Here is a 22,467-nt window from a genome sequence, read left to right on the forward strand (position 1 = left end):
AATTCCGGGACACGGCGCTCATTTATGGACACGGAGGGCCCAGAATGGGAATTTGTTCTGTTGGTCAAACAGCGAATATTTGCTGGGAACGCAGAGTAAACAGGCCCAACGCCGCAGGTCCCCCCCTCCTCCGCTGCCTGCCTGCCTGCCTGCCTCCTGGCCCCCGGTTGAAGGGCGTGGGGCAAGCGGGCGGACATTAGAGAGAGCCGCAGGTTTTTCTCTCCTTCCGAGCTAGAGACAGATGTTGCCAGATTCTGTGAGAGAAACAAGCAACCAGGTCTAGGAAAACCAGCCCAAAAGAACCGACTACGGGCCACACGAGCACTTTAACATATACATCAGCTATTTGAAAATAGCAGATCTACAAGCTCACAACGCATCGCATCACGACGCGTTGTGAGCTTGTAGATCGGCTATTTTCGAATAAAATATTGCCGGGAAATTATAATAAGCAGATCTGGCAACCCCGGCTAGAGAGCCTGGCTGTGCCATCCAACAGCTGCTCTCTCCCCCCCCCTCCCTCCTCTTCCTATAATGCCCCCCCCCCTTCCTCTCTCTCTCTTTCTTCCTCACGAGGTGAGAACGCGCACTCAGGCCGACCAAACAATCTGTATTATGTGACCCATTACGGCTAATATCCCCTCAGGCAATCTAATTTGCGGAGGATACGCCCTCAGGAAGAAACCCGAAAAAAGTCTTTGAACTATGTGCTCCTAACAGTGGAAGGCTTCAGACAGATCAACAGCCCCGACGGTAATCAGGTCTCCTTTTCATCTTCAGATGTTTGGTCACAGGGAGGAAATCGCTCGCTCTGATGAAAGTAACTACCCCGCTGGAGGCCGACGAAAACCACACGCGCCACGCCGTCTCTCTCGGCGGGGGGGAGCCTGTATGTATGTTGTCTTACATACACGTTTATTGTATACAGTAGTATGCTGTGCAGTAATAGCAGCAGAATATACCTTTCTGGCACTCGAACACGTCGCAGCAGTCCCCCGGCTGGCCGCTGGCCTGGACGAGGGGAACGGCGCGCTGTCCGCCGGGGCACTGCGGGGGCCGGTGGCAGCCGCCGGGGTCACAGGTGCACTGGGGGGGCAGCGAGGGGCAGCAGCCGGCAGGGGGCGTGTAGCTCTTGGTCAGGACGGAGCCCTCGGGGCAGGAGGAGGGCACTGCCAGAGCGGGGCACGTCACCCCGGCACACCTCAGCTCCTCTGAAACACATAAACACACACACACGCGTAAAAAGATAAGGATCATACTTCTGCACACGCAAGCCAAACAGGCCAGCTAGGCAACCAACCTTAAGACACGAACTTGTGCATGCGCACACACACACACACACACACAGACAGGCACGCATGTGTGCACAGGCACACACACACACACACACACAGACAGGCACGCATGTGTGCACAGGCACACACACACACAGGCTTGGCGTCACATACAATAACAAGCCTCTGTGAGGCACGCTGTAACACCACCTTCAAGCAACGTCAGGTTTCCAACAGTACCAACACTGTTCCCTGAGCGACATGGGGAAAGAGGTAGGGTGTGTGTGTGTGTGTGTGTGTGTGTGTGTGTGTGTGTGTGTGTGTGTGTGTGTGTGTGTGTGTGTGTGTGTGTGTGTGTGTGTGTGTGTGTGTGTGTGTGTGTGTGTGTGTGTGTGTGTGTGTGTGTGTGTGTGTGTGTGTGTGCGTGCGCGGCCCCCCTCCCTCATAGTGTTAGCTGAGTATCTTTGGAACAGTTCTACTCATGTTGCAACCTAGACTGAGTTCACACACAGTCATCCACACTCTCTGTCCACAACCTTCAGACCCCCCCCCCTTCCCTCCCCCCCAGCCCCCTTAGGCCTGTGACAGCTTTACAGCATCCTGTCAAGAGACACGACAACTCTCTCTCTCCCTGCACATCCGGTCCAGAGGCCTTTGATCTCTCCCGGCGTGGCGCGGCCGTTGGCTCACGATCCAAACGGCTCCCTCACGCGCTAAAATAAAAAGCACTTTCTTCTTTATTTTTGGACGGTGCTGTTTGTGGTCAACAGGCGAGAATAAGCACAAACCGCAGCAGTAGAACAAAATTTACACGTGGAAACCTTCAGTGGTGGAAAAAGTACTCAAATGATTTACTTAAGTAAAAGTATCAATACTGCAATATAGAAATATTGTGTTACTAGTAAAAGTCCAGAATTCTAAATTTACTTAAAGTACCAAAAGTAAAAGTAAAAATGTTTGAAAATAGCCTGTGTTTAAGATAGGGCTAAAGTGGAGAGTAAACGTACAATATTTGCCTCTGAGATGTAGTGGAGTAGAAGTAAAAGTATTTGAAATTGGAAATGCTCAAGCTAAGTACAAATACCTCAAAATTTACTTAAGTACAGCACTTACAGTACTACAGTAACTTTCCACCACGTAGAAACCTTCCCCATAGGAGAGTAGAGGTGGGATTTATCACAATCAGTACGTCACTGTTAACCACTTAAGCCAAGTACTCCATCGTACATACTTTTGTTGTACGATGAATACGTGTCATGCGGCGAAAATAGGCAATTTACAAGCCCACATCACGACGTGTTGAGCTTATATGAGCTGCTATTTTCGTTTCCTTCTGTTTTTCATCTTTCAAACATTATGAATGACATGCCCAAAATAGGGATGCCAGGTTGAAAGTGGTTTTAATACCAGACAACCTTCAACAGAGCCTTTTCCTTTCTCCCCTTCACTTCAACACACCGGGAGGTGTTTGTCTATTTGTTTGCCAGAGCCCGCATAATAGCTGCGATACCCCTTGTTGGAGGGGAAACAGGGAATTTCTGGGGCTCAGGGTGTGTGTGTGTGTGTGTGTGTGTGTGTGTGTGTGTGTGTGTGTGTGTGTGTGTGTGTGTGTGTGTGTGTGTGTGTGTGTGTGTGTGTGTGTGTGTGTGTGTGTGTGTGTGTGTGTGTGTGTGTGTGTGTGTGTGTGTGTGTGTGTGTGTGTGTGTGTGTGTGTGTGTGTGAGTGAGTTGGGGGTGGGGGTATATTTTGGAGCCTGTTCAGGAAAAGTAAAGCAGAGTGCCCCTCTGTACCTACATTGTGCAAGAAGAACAGTAGCTACCTTTCTGAGCTAGGATTACCCACAGCTAAGAGCCGTGTTTATTTTGGTTCTGTGTGTCACTGTAATGTATACAGCGTTGGGCAGAGGGAAGCAGGGATCGTGGAGAGAGCAGACTCGCGTCCTGTCCCATAATTGTCTATGATGTCTAAGTCGTTTTGCAGATCCCCTGCTGAAAGCGCGGCTGATACACAAACACACAGTCGGGGCAGCTTTGAAAGATGAGAGGAAGGGTAGGGAGTGTGTGAGGGTAGAATTAACCCGCCGCATGCACGATGATGGATGAGGGCCGCGGCGAAAATCTGGTAATTGCACAGCTAGTTTGGGTCGTCAACTCGTCGTCGGGCCACTTACAAGAGGAAGTGCCGCAAAGCTCTTAAATAACTAATTGCCTCATGAGCCAGCAAAATGAAAACGTATGATGAGTCTTATGATGATTTACTTGAGAGGAATGCTTGAGAATCTTCGCATGCATATGGTTTTTGAGGAGAGAGGAGAAGACATGGGCCGGGGCCAGGTTGCGTAACAAACAGCGATTGGGGTTTCGGTGGCTCGTCCAGAAGCTGAGTTTTGTTGATGGTCTTCCCAGACTGGCGCTCTCGCAGTCGCATCGGCTCTGCTGCGCAACACGACTCTCCCAGAGGATGTGTGCCTCATCCCTGACATTTGAAGACATGTAAAAGGATCCCTCTGGATTTTACCCCCAGATGAGGGGGGGAACTCGTTTACTGGCATTTAGTCCTTGGGCAAAGGTGTAGTTAGAGATGATCTTTGGAAAACGTTTTGACTCCAGGTGACTTTTTCGAGTCAATGTGGTCAATGTTATCCTCTCCCCTCTTAAATGACGCATTTTACAGGTGGAAATGATTTATATAGAGTCTCATCCACATATGGCCACTGAAATGGCCTGAGACCAGATTCCAGAGTCTGTCTGTCTGTCTGGCTGGCTGTCTAATCTCGCAAACCTCTGGATCCCAGTAGTGCCACTTACGGATCGGACTATGCTGTAGGTGTAATTAAGAACGTACTCAACCCTGACGCACGTGAAAACCCTGTCTATGTGCGCTTTGAACGTGCCTTTAGGGTTAAAACGTGTCCTCACAAGCATAGTAATACTTCGCAACGCCTTTCCGACATGTCGCCTTTCCGACGTTAACGAACCCTATACCTAACCCTAACCCTAACTCTAACCGCACGCGGAAGCCACTAGTCGGAGTAGTGAGATGTCGGAATGGAAGGCGGTTACCCTTTGCAACCCATCAAATGAGCTTAAGCATGTTGGTCCAGCCCAATGATTCCGGGTTAAGTGTCCTTTTGATGTCTGCCTGACCCAGAATAGACGGGAGATGATGGAGCTGCGTTGACCTTGAGCCTGTACTCCTGCTTTTAAAGGGGGTGAGACGTCTGGCAGATGCAATTGTGGATGAAGGAAATGGTGGATTTTTCCTGCCCTAGATAAATAGAGCGAGAGTGTGAGGTATCTGTACTGTACTGTTTGCTCAGGCGACCTGGAACACTAAGGCCCGCCACAAAGCTCTCATTGATAAACTTTGTTGCTGAATAGTGTCATAGAAAATGGGGGGGTACCCTGAATTAAGGCACCATACAACCCTTTTAACGTTTTTTGGCCTAAATCCTATGCGGGAGTTAAATAAACTTCAGTTGGAAGGGGCTGATTGGAGAATGTTTTACTTGCAATAAAGTCGGACACACAGGGACCCGACGCTGCTCGGTTGAAAACCGGTTTTGCATATGAAAACCTTGAGCTGTTGCAAACCGTAGAAAATGGGCCTGGGACAATCTTGCACAATGTTTCGGCACTGAATAACACTTCTCTGTGTTTTTGTATGTGCCCGGGAGAAGGCTGATTACCCTCTCGATTATTCACGTATGATAATGGCCCGGGGTTGGAGTGCAACTGGGAAAAGCAGCTGGCAGACACGCCATTGTCATTCAAATGAATGGAGCCCGTAGCCCGTCCGTGGAATCGCTCCAGTCCTTGGAGGTCCAATTAATATAATTTTCGAGCACGGACACCCATCTACACAACGGCCGGACAAAAGAGGATGGAAAAAGTCAGTCTGTGGACGGATTCCATCCCGTTCCCGTTTGTGTTCGATCTCCGAGCCATAAATGTGTGTAATTAGTGAGTCAGCAGGCCACAGGAGCAATCACACTATCACAATGGTGGCCATTCTCCAGCGCGCGCGCGCGCACACACACACACACACACACAAAGACCTGATTTGACATGCTTGATAAATTCTCACTCACCAGATTAGCCAGAGGCGTTCTCTTGCCGAGATGGCATAAAACGTCAAACCTAGCAACCCTTGACCTCATTGTATAACTTACATCAACACACATACACACCAGACAGATACACACATTATGCGTGCCCAGACTAGGGTTGGGATGCGGAACCGGATCCAACATTGAGGAAGCGGAATCGGTTCCATCATATTTGTAACCGTTTCTGGAACCGGTTTATTTACACTGTCAGTGGTTCTCAAACCCATTCGTACACTCTTAGAGTTACAGACCTGTAAGGGTCCATTTGGAACCCCCTCAAGTAACCCAGAGGGTCCCTGGACCTCACTTTTAGAACCACTACAATAATATGTAAAGGAATCTGACCGTTAAGAGGGACGCGTATCCGGAATCGTTAACGGATCCCAACCCTAGCCCAGACACACACACACACACACACACGCACGCACACGCACACGCACACGCACGCACACACACGCACACACCTGAAGGCGGCCCTAAGAGGTGGGATGCGGAAATTGCTTCATTACCACAGAATGGGCTCTTGTGTAAACAATGCATATTTCTGGCAACTCAGCAGCTCATTGAGAGAAAGAAAAACACCGTCTTTGTAAATGTGTCTTTTCTTCCCTCAGAGGCAGCGGGGCACAAGGAAGGCAGTCTTTCTGCCGAACCAGAGCGGCTCGGCCAGGCAGAGGAGGCTGTGTTGACAGCCCGAGTTTACTCATGGAAAAAAGAGAGAGAAAAAAAAAGCGTACAATGTGAGTTCTGTTCACCGAATGACTTTGGAAACCAGTCAGCGGAGAACAAAGCTGTCTCAGTCCAGCTGCCCTCCGTGGGTTTTCTGGTCCGTCCTCAGGTTTTATAAAGTTGCTCCGCAAAGGGGACACATCAGGGCCGTCTCTCTCACGTAAAGCTGCGGGGGCCTGGCCCTCTGCCCACCAGCAGTTACAGCCGAGAAAGTCGGTATTATTCCCCTATGTGTACCCGCGCATGCGAGTGTGACGGTGTGTGTGTGAGAGAGAGAGAGAGATAGAGAGAGCAAGGCTATAGAGCTGCTCTCGGAGAGAGCGTCGAGGCCAGAAGGCGCAGACGGGGTCACAGGGGAGAAGCACACTCAGTGGGAACTTCACACTATGGTTAGAACGGCGAGGCAGCCAGGCAGCAGCCTGCGTCCCCTCCCTAAACGCCTCGCTCTCTCGCACTGTGACTAAATATTTGCAGACGAGAAAACGTGATCTCTGTGTCCCAGGCAGCACTCGCTCGCTCGCTGCTGCTGCTGCTGCTGCTGCTGCTGCTGCAGCTGTGAGTATTCGGGGTGAGCGAGTTACTTCAGCACGCGTGCCTGTATGCATTCACGTGAACATACGTCCATCTGTCTGCAGTACAGTACAGTACTGTATGTGTGCATGTGCACATTTATTCATGTGTGTGTGTGTGTGTGTGTGTGTGTGTGTGTGTACATATGTGCTGTGAGTGAGTGCGTGCGTGCACACAAGTGCATCCAGGCACATGCTGTCCCTGGAAACACACCCTTTTCCTCTACTGTCAGATGTCCAATAAGATTCGGCCGGTGGAAAGTGAGGGCTGATCTCACAGACGAAGGGCTGAAAGGCCTCTCCCACAATGTCGTCTGAACAGAGCTGGAGTATTCTGACACCGCTCTGTAAGGCCATTGTCTGTAGGGTTAGATCTGGCACAGAACGCATGGGAATACTAGTCTGCTCCAAAATATATATATATGAGAGAGAGAGGGGGAGAGAGAGAGGGAGAGAGAGATCACAAGAGGAGCGTACGGCCAAAATAGGTGCTCTTTAGATGAACTCTGACTCAGATCATGTCATACTTGAAAACCATCACTCAGCCCTTCCTGCTGGTTAACTAATGTACGGAAAACAAGTCTACAGGAGACCTGGGCTGCAGGCAGCTGCTTAAGAGATTATGGAATAGGCGAGGTAGTTATGTAAGCATGCTGGCACACAGAAAATGTTTCCTTTCAGGCAAAAAAAAAGGGACAAGAAATAGATGATGATAGGAACAGTGGACCTGGCGACAACAGTGGCTTGCTTAGGTTACGGCTGCGGTGATCAGCGTTGGTCAGCGGCCACGGCCAGGTTTAGAGGCTCCGAGTGCGGTTGAGGCTGCTCTCAATAACTTGGTCTGCTAGAGTCTAAGGCGCAGGTTTATCGAATGGGGCCGGGGCTCACCTCGCAGGGCCTGAGGCTTCGTTATGGACATGTGTGTCTTGGCCTCTCCTTGCTGGCCGGCCGGCTGGCTGGCTGGCTGGCTGGTTGGCTGGCTGCCTGGCTAGCCAGCCGGCTGGCTGGCTGGCTGGCTAGCTGGCCTGGTGGTTAGTGGCTGACCGAGAGCTGTTAGTGGGCTGACAGGGATCCCAACATGCCTCGCGGGGAAGCTCTTTGTCCAAACTTGCCACACAAGCTGTGTTTTGTTTCCTCTTTGAAATCGCTGCCGCCTCACCAAACACACACACACACTCACACGCACACACTGGGAAAAGGGCAGACTCGCCAGGGCGCAACGGGGCCACAGCTTCCGCAGGCGACATGCAAACACCCAGCACTGAGACATCTCGCACCCCTGCCAGCCAGTGGTGGTCTGGCTCCCCCCAGTAATAGCCCTGCCACAAAGAAGCTGCAGCCAAGCAGAACCAACCAGTCTTTTCACAGGGAGGCTGGGAGGGTGGAGGGGTTGTGGGGGGGGGGGGTTGTGGGGGGAGGGTGGGGTTGGGGTGGGTAACAGATGCAGGCAAGGCTGAGGTGGCACAGGTGGGCCAACTGCTCCGTGGCAGGCACTGTTCCTGCATGGCGGGCACTGTTCCCGCATCTGACCAAACCCCTCGTGAACTTCCTCATCCTTGTAATGGGGCTTCTTTAAATATTCTCCACTGAGTGCTTCCAGTATTAACCTCTTGAGGAGCTTGGCTGCGCTGACCTGCAATGCTTTGGACGGCTAAGAAGGCAGGGGTATAATAACGCCTTGGCTCCAATGTGGATCTCAGATTTCAGGTGGCCAGCGTGGGACGTGATGTCAGTCACCGATGACTTATGACTCAGACCAATTCGATCCCCATTTTATTCAATTATAACAAAGTAAAATGAAAATGTAAATCTTTAAAAGATATATACACTATGTTGAAATAAAATGCATGAAGATGCTTCCTTGGCCTACTGGCAGCGTGCACAAGAAATGTGGCCCTGATCGGTCCAGTGGTTTGCAAGATTATCCCTGGACAAGCAAACACACACCCTCTTATAAACGACTCGCCATAAAAAAAAAAGCACAGTAATGGCCTGCAAAGGAGCTACAGTCCTTCTGTTCACCATAGCTACTGTTTTTTTTTTGTGCATGTGTTGTTTTAAGAGACTATTTTGAGGCATGGCATGAGAGACGTGAATCAACTTCATGGGCAACTCCCCCCAAAAGCAGATGAAATATGTAAATCATGAGAGTGAGAAGCTACCAAATGCTTCCCCCAGCTCAGCCCAGAAGCTGCCTTTTTAAAAAGATGTCTGGCAGCGATTCTGCGACTCCAATACGTATCTTATAACAGCCTTTGAGAGCTTATATGAAACATCCTCTCCTCTGTAATACAAGACGCCCATATTACTGTCATCTCATAGCTCTTCTTCTGTGACCTGGTGTTTAAAGCCTGGTGATCACAGCCTCACAAACATACAGGAGGTCATTTTCAGGTGATCAAACACCTCGAACAGACAGAGGGATAAACAGCGGACGAGGCTCAAGCATGGAGTCTCTGACAAACAAACATATCAACAGATCACACCAAGCCAAAACAGAGGAGGGGGGTGTGGGGGGGGGCTGAGTGTACCAGTGTGTGTGTTAGTCAGAGAGAGAGAGGGTTTTGAGAGAGACCCAAGCCAAACCACTACCATGTGTGTGTTTACAAGCCCGGAGTGCAGACAGGGGATGCTATGTTCAAATCAATGGTTAACCAATTAAAACCGGGAACGCATCTGTGTAACCATAGCACAGAGTGCCGCGCTATTAGCTTGTAGATCTGCAACGTAAGTGCATTTTTAGATTTGAGCTAAAAAAGCATTATTCTACACTTTGGCTATTAAAAAATAGCAGATCTACAAGCTCATAGCACCGCGCTATGAGCTTGTAGATCTGCTATTTTTGAAAAATCGTGAAAATGTGTGCAAATCTTTGAATATATATATTTTTAAAGCGAACATTTTTAACTCAAATCTTTGCTTCTGGGGGTCCCTGGAACAAAATATTTTGAGATGGGGGTCCGCGGCCAAATACAAATAATTTTGGGGGTCCTTGACATGAAAACGTTTGAGAACCACTGATATTATAGCAACGTAAGTCTTTCAGAAAACCGTTAGGATTTAGAAGACATCTGTAGAATCAGCCTCAGGTCTTAATGGGTTAAAGGAGGGTTGTTGGAGTGGCGGCGTGCTACAAGCTCTGCTTTCATTTCTCGCTGCGTGTGAAGAGGCAACATGATCGCTGTGGCTCTCACGCTGAGGGGGTAGTCAAGAGTTTACAACAGTGTACGTACGCACGTCGCACGGACGTACGTGTAATATGCGCCCTAGCTATCCATCCATCACGTGCTGAAGGAGCATTCTGACGCAGCAAGTGGTTTAATAACCACTTGTTTCCATGGGACTGGGGATGGATGGGCGGATGCTCATTTTGCTCACCGCCACTGCAGAGTCCAAAAATGACCCCGCCACTAAGCTAATAAGATCCTAACCACACAGTCCCTGCAGTCTGGTCGTAGAGGAAGTACCGACTGATAATAGACAATGGTGAGATTTCTGCCTAGACTTCTAGATAAACAAGATAATTATCACACACACACACACACACACACACACACACACACACACACACGCGCGCAGGCACATGCGCAAACAGATGCAGACAAGACACATGGGCTCATATGTTGGCACAAGCACATAGCACACCAATGCACATATACACACACACACACAGGGTACAAGCAGGGATTCATGCCCTTGCTTTTGATACTCCCCTCTTCCTAGTCATTCATCACCAGCTGGACATGCTTCCCTGCTTCTGGACAGACTGAATTCAATACAGTATGTGCACGTTCCTTTTGGGAAATGTACACTGTCAGATATGTTTCATATTTATGTTTGATGATAATCCAATTTAATTAAAACTTTGTTAACCACCCCTAGTGTCTCTATTTTGGGCAAATATGTCAATATGTGTACATTTCTGTGCCCCCAAAAAAATAGCCAATCTACAGTACCGGTATGTCGTTTTTTTTGCTATTTGTCGTACAAAGTATATAATCACACCGTGTGTACACATCTGTGCAGAGACGCACGTAAGCATGCACACATGTGTGTGCGTGTCTCTTCACACACACGACACACTCCTCAGGCACCCACTGGGTGCGTTAGTGTGGCCTCTTACTTAATGAGAGGCCATCAGAGAGGGCGGGGGTGTGAGAACGCATAAGCTGCAGAAAAATGTTGTTTACGGTCCTCGGCAGTGTGCGTTTATATGTCATCCTCCTTTGGAACTCCGGCTTTGGGAACGGTGGGAGTTACGAAACATACCAGATTCACAGTATATGTATCATAACTGACAACGGTCTTCAGCCAAAGACTATAATGTACTAGGAACATGCTTCCTAGGGGGATTTTCCCCCGAGCAAACAGCTGAGTGCAAACATCCCGACTCTGAGCCAAGAAGTAACTATAAATGTTCTGTAACCCCCTATGTTGTTGTTTTTTGCAGAGCTCATAATCTCAGACATTTTTTTTTTTCCATGGCGTTTTGCCAGCCATATAGTCAGCTACTGGGCCGTCTGTCCAAAGCGGCGTACTTCGACTGAAACGTCGGCAAATCACGTACGAGAGGGAGAACCTTTCAGGGTTTTTTTTTTTTTTTTTCGTCACATGGCCTGGAATGGTCTGCCGTCGTGTGTCGAGCTGAACAACTTTCCTCCAGAACTTCAGAACCGTGCCATGAGTGAGTCCAGATTAGTTTTTCTGGCATGGGGAGGCTTGTTGAGTAATAAAGCAGATGAAACTTACCCAACACACACACACACACACACACACACACACACACACACACACACACACACACACACACACACACACTTGTATTACTGTACTTTTGAGGGCATCAAAACTTTTAAGACAGCAGCTTTAACAAGCTGAACAACAAACTCAACAGCAAGCTCACAACGCGTCTCGCTGCACTGCATTGTGAGCTTGTCGATTGCCAATTCTTGTTGTGCGATAACGGAACTAAGAAAAAATCTGGCATAACTCTAACCCTTACCCCTAACCACAAAAAAACCTAACCTCTATACCAGGACCAGGAACATTGTCCTCATATAGAATGTGTATTTCTCAAATTCTACTGTACTTATGGGGACATCTGACCCTCACAAGATTAGTAATACAAGTATGCACACGCGCGCGCGCGCACACACGCACGCACGCACACACACACGCACACACCGTTTTCAGAGAGTTCACTTAATGGCACTCTCCTCAAATATGCTCTCATTCGGTAAATGTCAGTCTGGGAGCAACCTCCACTTCAGGACCCGTCCGTCTCTGAAACACCTCGCACTCAATAGAGTGAAACAAATTCCCCCACAACGCCAAACATTCTTCCCTTAGAAGTGTCAATCAGTGAGACAGCTAAGGGAGATGGGGTAAACACACATTCTTGTATTCCACTTTCTCTGAAGCCCCGCATTTAAATGAACGCCTCGAGCCGAAGCGCTGCATGCGCTGCCAGACCGCCTCGTAGAAGTTGCATCTTCTCTGGTATCACTCGTGGGGTTTTGCTCCCTGCTAAACTCTTGGCAGAGGGGCGAGCGCTCATCTGACACGCTATACAGTTACGCCTTAACCCTTTAAGACCGGGAACGCAGCATCTGTGTGTCATTGTTAGATTTCTTTGGGCTATTAAAAAAAAAGCAGATATACAAGCTCATAGCGCGGCACCGAGTGCCGCGCTATGAGCTTGTAGATCTGCTATTTTTTTATTTGAAATCGTGAAAATTCCTGAAAAACTTGTTTTGCTATAATCAGTGATTCTCAAACTTTTTTCATGTCAAGGACCCCCAAAATGAAATGTATTTGGCCAAGGACCCCCATCTCAAAATATTTTGTTCCAGGGACCCCCCAGAAGCAAAGATTTGAGTCAAAAATGCTCGCTTTAAAAATATATATATTCAAAGATTTGCACAAATTTCCCATGATTTTTCAAAGAAATAGCAGATCTACAAGCTCATAGCACGGCACTCTGTGCCGCGCTATGAGCTTGTATATCTGCTATTTTTATATAGCCAAAGAAATCTTAAAATGACACAGATGCGTTCCCGGTCTTAAAGGGTTAAGACACACGGTGCTTTGTGTTTTAGGACCTCCAGCCCTTCATGTCTCCATCCACGGTACAAGCAAATCTGTCTCTTTTAATGGACACGGTCTCCCTTCTGTTGCTCTGTCTGTCTCTTCACACTTTCTCACTTTCAGTCTCCCTCTCTCTCTGTACACTGGTTTTCTTCCGGGCATCATCAATCTTACTCTTTTCCCTCTCTTTCCCACTCATTCTTTCCATCAGCTTCGCCTCGCCTGTCTCTCTCTTTCTCTCCCCCTTTCACTCCAGCCCTGCTCTGGATGCTGGCATCTTGGCATCGAAAGTGCAGTGGACCACACTACGTGCCAGGGCCCTATGGCCCTGTGATTTTTCACAGGTAGCGCCGACTCTCAGCATGAGTCCAGCTGCATGAAGTGACTCATTGAAGTGTAAATATTCAGGCACAACGGTGCATAAGATCAAGTATGCACTGTCTGGGAAATCAAATTCATAGCATGCTGTGTTCTCCTCAAGGTGATTTGTATCGGGGGGGGGGGGGGGGGGCAAAAGCCTATGAGCCACAGCAGCAGTAGTGTACTTTATGTCAATGTTGATATTCCGCATGGAACGCAAAGGGAAAGATAAAATGCTGTTATGTAAATGCAACATAGCAAGGGTGAATCCATTTCAGATTCTGATATCAATCTCCCGTATCTCAAAACGAAGCTAAATAGCTTTGCCAAGCATTTGCTGGTCGGTTGCCACCGCCGTTTGTAGTTGCAAGGGTCATTTGAAGGTTACCTGCGGCTTCCTGGCACTGGCTGCGGTTGATGTAGGAGAAGTGATGGTGACAGCTCTGGGACTCGCACACGCAACCCTCAGCTGTTAGGTTACATCCAGAGAACATGCACGCCGGATTGGAAGGCCCCACAAACTTCTCCCTGTGCCTCTCCCGGTGCTCGTGTCTCCGACCCTCTGGAAGCCAGATGCAGGCGCGCGCACACACACACACACACACGCACACGCACACGCACACACCACAGTGATCAGTGAGTCACAGACAATGGCACCACTGAAGAGTGAGTGTGGCAGCACTAGACAAACCCTGAACATGTGTGTCATCACTATGATTTGTAATTCGCATTAGTCACCTAAAGAGCCACATCTGTTATGGATTAACTACTCTCAATGGATGGCATTCTTCCCCTTCTGTCTAACTGGAAGTCTTGTGCCTGGGTTTTGTGTGTGCGTACCCTTCAAACACTCCAACATCCGTTGGCCATCTAAACAACGTGGGCCAGGGCGTCGATATGACGTCTATCAGTGGGGCTGACGTGGACCTTGTTTCAACTGATAAATTGCCATTTCTGGAGGGCTTTTTTTTGCTTAGAAATTGCACATTTCAAAACATATCTTTTCATTTTCAGTATTGTATCATCTGCATATTGCATCACGGGGATGGGTCCAAAAGTGGTCACTTGATAGTGATGTCCATCGGCCTCACAGTCGCAACGGCGGTTTTCCAAATTGTTTGGTGGGTACATCGTTGCGTGAATTTGTGTGTGTCTGTGCGTGTGTAATTGTGGCAGGTGGGGGGGAGCACTCACCTGGTTTACTGGCCTTCAGGCAGGTCTCTTGGTCTGGGTAGGTGAAGGAGCCTAAGCAGGAATGCCGTGCATCACACACACACTGGCCCCCGGCTCTGTCGCAACCTGTCATCAAGGGGCAGCGCTCGTCCTCCAGGCCCGCCTCCGGATAGTCAGGGAGCGCTGTTGGAGGTTCAGAAGGAATTAACATGACATACATGGTGGCCAGCAAGGTGGTCCACTCCACCTATATGTTTAGGTCTAAGACAGGGGTCTTCAACAGGGGGTCCGGGACCCCTAGGGGGTCCTCAGAGTTACTACAGGTGGTCCGCCAAATCTTTGTGTGATAGGATTTTTGGTTTTTACATTACCCACTTGACTCCTAGCATCCCTTTTCTGAGGTGAACTTTTGTCAAAAATAGCAGATCTACAAGCTCTCAATGCCTCGCGCTGCGAGGCGTTGTGAGCTTGTAGATTGCTTGTAGATTGTGAGCGTTGTGAGCTTGAAGAGTTATAGGTGTAGAGGGAAAAAAGAGCAGCAAAAATGTATCTGAAACACAATTTTATACAATATAGAGGGGGTCCCTGCTTCATCTCTCTCTCAGCTAGGGGGTCCTTGGCCTGAAAATGTTGAAGACCTCTGGTCTAGGAGAATAAGAGGACCTTGGATGGGGGTGGTTACAGGCCAAGATCAGGGGGTTCCCAGCAAAATGAGGAACCGTTTCAACCACTGTAAGCCTATTTTGTACTTCGTTCTTTTGAAGACAGCCAATCGATCCAAACAGAAATCTCCCATAGTCTAAATTTGCAATAATTTTGACAATTTTTGACACAAAATCTTTTCAGATGGGGATCTGCGGTCAAATACATATCAATTTGGGGTCCTTGACATCAAAATGTTTGAGAACCACGTGCTATAGGGCAGTGCTTCTCACACTTTTTCATGTCAAGGACCCCCAAATTGACACTTATTAGCCCACTGACCCCCATTTGAAAAGATATGCCAGCGACCCCCCATAAGAGACGATTTTTACGGCTCTAGCAGTGATTCTCAACCATTTTAATTTCAAGGACCCCCAGTTTGACATGCATTAGGCTACTGACCCTCATTTAATGGAATTTCTATTCCTGGGACCCCAATTTATATGGTAAAATCAATGTTAATTTAACTCTGGGAGTGTACAAATGGAACCAAATGGACCTGTTAGGGTCCATTTGGTTCCATTTGTACACTCAGAGTTACCGACCCATAAGGGTCCATTTGGTTCCTATCCATCATTTAGCTGGGGACCCCCTGGAACCCCCTCAAGTACCCCTGGGGGTCCCCGGACCCCACTTTGAGAACCACATGCTTTAGGGAGCGTTATGTGCTAAATAGCGACCACATAGCGCTTGGCTTCTGTTGCAACACACATCCCACGGAGGGATCATTACTGAAATGACCTAGAGGAGCAGAGCTGCTGGCCTGCCTCCGTGTCTTCTGTGTCGTGCTGTGCTGCCTCGGCCAGTTTGAGTCCATTTGTTTGCTTTTGTCCCACAGTGTGCATGGGGCCCTCCCAGGGCGTCCCATCTGCTGAAGTGGAGCTACTCTCCTCTCTCTCAAGGTCAATTGCGCCATACCTCATTTACACCAATGCATTACACACTTGTTCTGGCCTATTGAGCTTAAACACGAGAGCTTACCCCCCCCCCCCCCCCCCCATACCAAATGAGTTAAATAACCACCACATCACCGGGGATCGGAGGATAAAACCTCCTCGTCCCCCAGTATCAGTGTCCCCATGGTCTCTTTCACATGTACATGCACAAATGAGCACGCACACAAACACATACTGTACGTCGTGTATACAAAGAGTAGGCCTACAGACACATTCCACCACTCTGATTTAGGGACCCGACAGGGTGGTCACACAGGTTCATAGCCCGCCTGCTGGCAGCAGGCCAAGACACAGTAACACCAAATAACCCCCCCACCCCCACCCCCACCATGCACTTAGCTGCTGCTGCTCGACCTCTGTCTACACAATGTGGAGGCAGGTTTGGAACTGCTACGCCTTGACACGGACAAGACATAAAAAACACCTTCTAAATCCCTGACCTACGTTTTCGGAAAAGCTAATATTTTTGATTCAAATTATTATTATTTTTAACTCATGTTGCTATATATCGGGTCGGATGGAAACCTATGTCCAAAACCGAAAAGCGATTTAAAATAGTGAAAATATCCGATCTACAAGCTTGTAGATCTGCTATTTTCACTACTTTTGAGCGACACTCTTGTATGATTTTGTATGAGATTACAAAAAAAACACATTTGAAACTTGGAGGTACAAGGTTTCTGCCCGACAGTGATTCCTCACTGGGGGACATTGGTTCTCTGCTGTATACGTAATGTGTATTGAGACACCTTGTTGTGATTTGGCACTATAATAGAATTGAATAATGCAACGATGGACAAATAATGTTGCACCGAGACTCATAGCATTATCCTGCAAATAAAATAAATCAATTCAAGTAGTGTCTGACTAAGTGAGTGATGAAGATTTCGCTGCATCAGAATCCCTTTCAACCTCCGTGAGCTTGGAGAAACAACAATGGAACGAGTCAAAATGATGGGGTAGGAAAGGAATGCCACTGCTTTCCTTTTAAGTACTGTAAATAGTAATAAAAGTCACATGCTGATTCCTAATAATCCGAAACAGATATCATGTTTTGGAAGAAACTTCACTTTTGTTTTCCGTTCAGGAGGTACTAGCTTAAACCAGAATGATTGCAAAAGCTGCCATCTGTAGAACAGCAAACAGTTATTTTCTTCTTACAGTACGACGCTCGGTTCAAGGTTGTGTGCAACTTGACTTAAGCCCTACTTTATACTGTCATACGACTGCGTCACGTCACAAACTGCAGATTTTCACAATTTCTTTCGTTTTTTTATTTTTATTTTGTTGTATTTTGTTTAAAATATTTGAAGACTTTTGAAATTGTTTGCCAGTGTTCGCCTATAATAACATACCCAAAATAGGGACGCCAGGTTGAAAGTGGTTAACTAGATTCCCATACAGCTCCCATGTACATTACATCAGCAAAGTGAGAGCAGGATCGGTCGCAACACAGCTCTGCTGGATCTTTTTTTTTTGTTTCAGTGCCTTGCTCAGACTTTGCCAAGGGCAGCTTGGCAAAGTTGGTGGGTGATGTACATAATAATAATGGCACCAGCAGCCTTTCATTAATCAGTTTACAGCTACTGTAGAATACAACCTCATGTCGGTGCCAGGGATCGAACCAGCAACCGTTGAGTCACTATAGTGAAGACACTGAGTAAACCCAATGGGTGATGGCAGATGCTGATGGTCCCTATGACATAAGACAGCCGAGCTCAGGGACGTGAATGGGAAAGCGAAGGAAGAGTGGATGACAATAATATTATCTTTACCCTTGAAATGTCATATAACAGAGTCTGTCTGCCTGTTTGTCAGTAAGCTCACCCAGACACACTACCAGACAGCCAGAACACAAGAGCCTTTTCAACACCCCCCCTCCCACCCTCAGCCTCCCGCTCCACCTAGGCAAAACGTTCTCCATGATTTCCTTTTCACCTTAAAATGATCCTCACCTCAACATTTTTTCCACACCGAGGCCTTCCTGTGCCTGCCTGGGAGAGTATTTTCATTGAGAAGGTGGTGGATGTCTCTGTGTGGGGTGCTAAATCTGGCATGCAGGAGAAGGAGGGGGTGCAGACATAATAAATGAATGATTATGGTTGGGGTTGGGGTGGGGGTGTGTGTGGGGGGGGGTTGTCTGTTATTAGCTAATGATTAATTTGAACCTAGAGAGAAAGAAACCACCATTATCCTTTCGTGTCAGCTGGGTTTAGTATGGCTTGACCCTGATCTGATCTAGGCCAGGTTCGGTGTGGTCTGGCCAGGTCAGATATGGCCTGGACTGGCTCCAGTTGGTTCTGGCTTGGCGAGGCTCTCGTTCTGGGTTCTGCGGCCATGTCTCGGGGGACCCCCTCTCTCAGCCGCGGAGACTGCTTGTCTTGGCATCCAGGGCCAGGATGAAAAAGCTGACCTCCGAAGGCCCCCCTGGCTGATAGCGAGCTAAAAAGGAAGTCTTTGAAACATTAGATAATGCTGTAGTAGGAAGGAGGACGTGGACGGCATGTGAAGAAGGAGTAAAGTGGACAGCGCGTCCGGTCCCTTTAGGACAGGCGGTCAGTCAGGTGGTATGTTAAGTGGCCCTAGAGCGGAGCGAGCGCGTGGGAGGGTGTCGGAGGACGGGACCATGAACGCAGCAAGCAACGTCAAAACAAAGCGTTTTGCTATACTAGCTCGGCGGAGTTGAAAGAAAGCTGGCTGGGTTGGATATGGTGAGAGGATCCAGGATGCAACGCGGCACTAGCCGATGTTTACAGTCACACAGAGGAGATTAATAAATAACTCTCCCTTGATAGCAGGAACTGAGGGTGACAACAAGACACTTGAGAGAGGCAGCGTCTGCCTGTCGCCTGTCACTTTCACTTTCACTTCAACCATGTTAGGGAATTCCTGCTTCCTACAGTATAGCTTTCTAGCTAATCCAATTCCACGACTTCTCCACAAATACTCGTCACATCACAATGTTTCCCTTTCACTGAATGTCCCAAGCGCCTCCTGGTCCACAACGCTTGTTATGTCTCCAAACCTGACACCTACTCGTATGCCACGTATTGACCAATGACCACCCAGAAAAGAGAAAGTAAAGGCTGTGAGCAGAAAAGCAGGGATCAGGAGAGCGGAAACATTTAGCCCCTACTCCTGATTGCGAGCCTAATCACTTTAAGACGTTGGCCCCCGGTTCGAGGAGGGAAATCGGGGATCAGCCTCCAGTTAGCCAAGCGGCCTGACGATTGTGGCCCCTGCAAACACACTGGGAGGTGTTGACTTACCCCCACCTAGACCCTTGGGAGGAGAGTGTGCGTGTGTCAGTGTATCTCTGTGTGTTTGTGTGTGGGGAGGGGAGGAGAGGGGGGGGGGGGGTTAGCAGCATGCTCCCAAGTTCTCGGAGCCATGAGACCAGAGGCATGACACAATCAGAAGAACCATTAGCTCTCCTGCCCCCTTCCAAAGCTGTTAATTTGCAGAAAGGCTCCTGCAGCATGGAGGTGGTGGTGGTGGTGGCGTGTTCTGCCCTCCAGACCCCAGCTAAACCTGTAACATTTGTAAATGAGGCCCAATCAGCAGCAGCATCTCCTGGGGATGCCCAGGGGCCAGAGACTCATACCCCGAGACAAGGGCACCCCCAACCCGGACCACCCCATAGAAGGGGAGGCAGACGGAGGGAGGGCAGGGTCAAGGGGGTCCGGACGCCCTGTATAGGGCTGCTTTCTCTCTCCTCTGGACCCGTCAGTCCCTTTAAATCACTCTGGAGCTGTCTGGAGACAGTGCAGGTGGAGGGTACCGGGGGTCCTTAACCGAGCTACTCATCTCACAGGGGGAGGTCACTGCTGCTCCTTCACTCGTTCAGAGACTTGAAACACTCAACATCCCGTACCTCACTTCTAACACAGAGGCACACATTTCTTTGAAGCTCAACAAATCCTGCAAACCCCCCCCCCCCCATATGGAGACGTTGGAAAATCCTGAAGAAAGCTACTTCTGTTTAGAGTGGGAGAGGGATAGCACTGTACAGTAACTCATAGGTTTGTCCGACTTTTGCAATCTTTCAGCCAAGCCCCGGGGACCCACACGCAGAACTAAAGCCCATTGATTGTGTAATCAATTCCTCCATGCCAAGGATGGCTTATTTATTTCAGAATCAAATTAAGACTGCATAATCCAAGTGGGGGGGGGGCGCCGACGACACACAATTGAACCATTCAGTGTTGGTGGACACTCCATGTGCACAGTCCCAAGCCTTTAAAAATCACACAAATGAAAATGGTCATTTGGTCGATTCACTGTCTTTTTTTTAAAAGAGAGATGTCTAGTCGAATTATAGCAAAGCGAATTAAAACTTTACGAGAGCTGACGTGCAGCCCATGGTGCCAGCGGCTGTGTTGCCAAAGTTATTGCTATGCCTGTTAGCTGGACAAGACCGGCCGAGGCAAGGCTTGAAGGAGACTAGTGAGCAGCAGTTGAACATGAGTCCTCTCTCTTGGCAGTCAAGAGCCCTTTAGAGCTCCTGCATGGGGAGCTGCTCTGTGCACAAGTGGGCAGCACAGCAGTGACAACACTACAGGCAACTGGATCATGACACTTAAAGGGATGATGATGATGATGCCCTCAAGCCACTTTTATACCAGAACATAAATAATTTCATTCAACTGTCAACAACTGTGTAATAGCAACTAATTAGGCTATTTTATGTCCATTGCAAAGTAGGCTAGTGCACAGCCATGATGATGCACATGCTCATTAACCACTTAAACCCCAGCATCCGTATTAGGGGGGAAAACCTTCACAGAAGATAGATCCACAAGCTCTCAACATGTTACGCGTTGAGCACTTGTAGATCGGCTATTTTCAGTGAATATTTAATGTAAATTAAAACAGAAAATACACTAGCATAGAGCCCTGAGGGACTCCACTCAACCATATGGGGTTTAAGTAGTTATTACAACTATAAACAAGGTCCCACCCGATTCGTGATTATCACACTGCAATGAAATTGTTCCTTGTTACCTGCCGGTCTGCCGAGCCGGAGACCGGGGGTTCGATTCCAGCTCGGTGCGCGAAACAATTACAAACAGTTACAATAATCATCATCATACGCACCTTTACACACTCCAGTTTCAGGGACAACCGCGGCTCCGGTCCTGTTGACGGAGACGCAGGTCAGTCCCAGGGCGCAGTATCCCAGGTCCCAGTCCTGTCCACCGCAGGGCTCCCATTCCAGCCTGGCGCACAGCAGGTCGCAGCATCCGCACGGGTCTCTGACCGGGGTCCTGGCCGGGCTGCTGCGGCCACCACCACCATCGCAGCCATGCGGACACGTCCTGAGATCACATGGCGTGCATTCGTGCGCCTCAAGCGATCGCGCCAGAAAGAAGACGTTCAACAATGCGACCAAACATTTGTTGAACATATTTTTTTAAAGTTGGATCCCGATGCGTTTCCAATGTTTTTTTTTTTTCTTTCCTTCCCCCTCCTGTCAAATTATAATAAGCCACATAAAACGCTGTCTATTTGACTTCTTTAGGCTGTCTCCAAAACGTGCCCAAAAAAAAAAAAAAAAAAAAAGTTTCTCTCGAAAACCTGATAAAAGTTTTGTGGACCTGCGTAACTGCCTTTGCCCCCCCTAAGCCTACTGGTCTACAGTAGGCACTAAAGGCACAGGCTCCCAGTCAGACCACCACGGTTTACTGGTGTATACAGTACAGGCTCCAGACAGACCACCACCACGGCACAGTGTGCTAATCTGATGCGAAATCACGAGCAGTCAACGTTATGGGAGGCAATATGATCCAAAAGTTCAGTCTGAGTGCCGAGAGAGAGAGAGCAGGTAGACAGACACAGACAGACAGACAGACACACACACAGACGCACTTCTTCCAAAGTCTAATCTCTTGTCAGAGAAAGGCTGTAGTTGTACATCCCAGACACGCAGCCTACACGGATCAAGTCGTTTTGGGAGTCTCGGTGTGGAGGAGAGCGGAGGATCCAGTCACAGACACGCAGCGACACACGGGGGGAATAGAAGCAATGTGAGTCCTAAATTGACATGCATGCATATAGAAATTAGCGGTCCCCCTCCTCCATTGACTGACACACGCACCGACCAGTCACAAGTTGAGAATGGAGGGAGGATTTGAACGAGAGAGATGTATCGGCAAGCCTCCCTTTTCGTTGCGCAATGAATGCAACTTTTATCATCATCTGAAACCAGTCTAAAACAGTTATGTGACATAAATTACGTCATTATTGCGAGGTTGTTTGTTTAGTTTTTTGTTTTTTGGGGGGGAGCATTTAAATATCATGACAGCTGTATGACGCAAATGTTACACAAAATCTGCTCTTGTTATAACAGTGCATGTGCAGAAAGACTCACTCACTCTAAAACAGGGGTCTTCAACGTTTTTTAGCCCAAGGACCCCCCTTAGCTGAGAGAGAGATGAATCAGGGACCCCCATAACATATTGTATAAAATTGTGTTGCAGATTAAACTTTTTCATAGATTTCATAGATTC

General features: G+C 48.4%; 1 protein-coding gene across 2 annotated transcripts in view; it reads right to left on the reverse strand.

Annotated features, from left to right (window-relative positions):
- The window catches only part of LOC311035797 (cysteine-rich motor neuron 1 protein), a 66,395-nt gene extending 44,489 nt beyond the window's left edge, over positions 1-21,906 (reverse strand). For both annotated transcript variants that reach the window (XM_084044252.1, XM_084044251.1), the window contains exons 1-4: positions 21,056-21,906; positions 14,322-14,483; positions 13,516-13,689; positions 963-1,211 (exon numbers count right to left, since the gene is read on the reverse strand). In XM_084044252.1, the coding sequence (XP_083900378.1) occupies positions 963-1,211; positions 13,516-13,689; positions 14,322-14,483; positions 21,056-21,365 (895 nt within the window). In that variant the 5' untranslated portion in view covers positions 21,366-21,906. The remainder of the gene's footprint in view (positions 1-962; positions 1,212-13,515; positions 13,690-14,321; positions 14,484-21,055) is intronic.
- Between the last annotated feature and the right edge of the window lie 561 nt (positions 21,907-22,467).

The sequence above is a fragment of the Gymnoscopelus microlampas genome (assembly GCF_963454915.1).
Source record: "Gymnoscopelus microlampas genome assembly, chromosome: 20".
Lineage (NCBI taxonomy): Eukaryota > Metazoa > Chordata > Actinopteri > Myctophiformes > Myctophidae > Gymnoscopelus > Gymnoscopelus microlampas.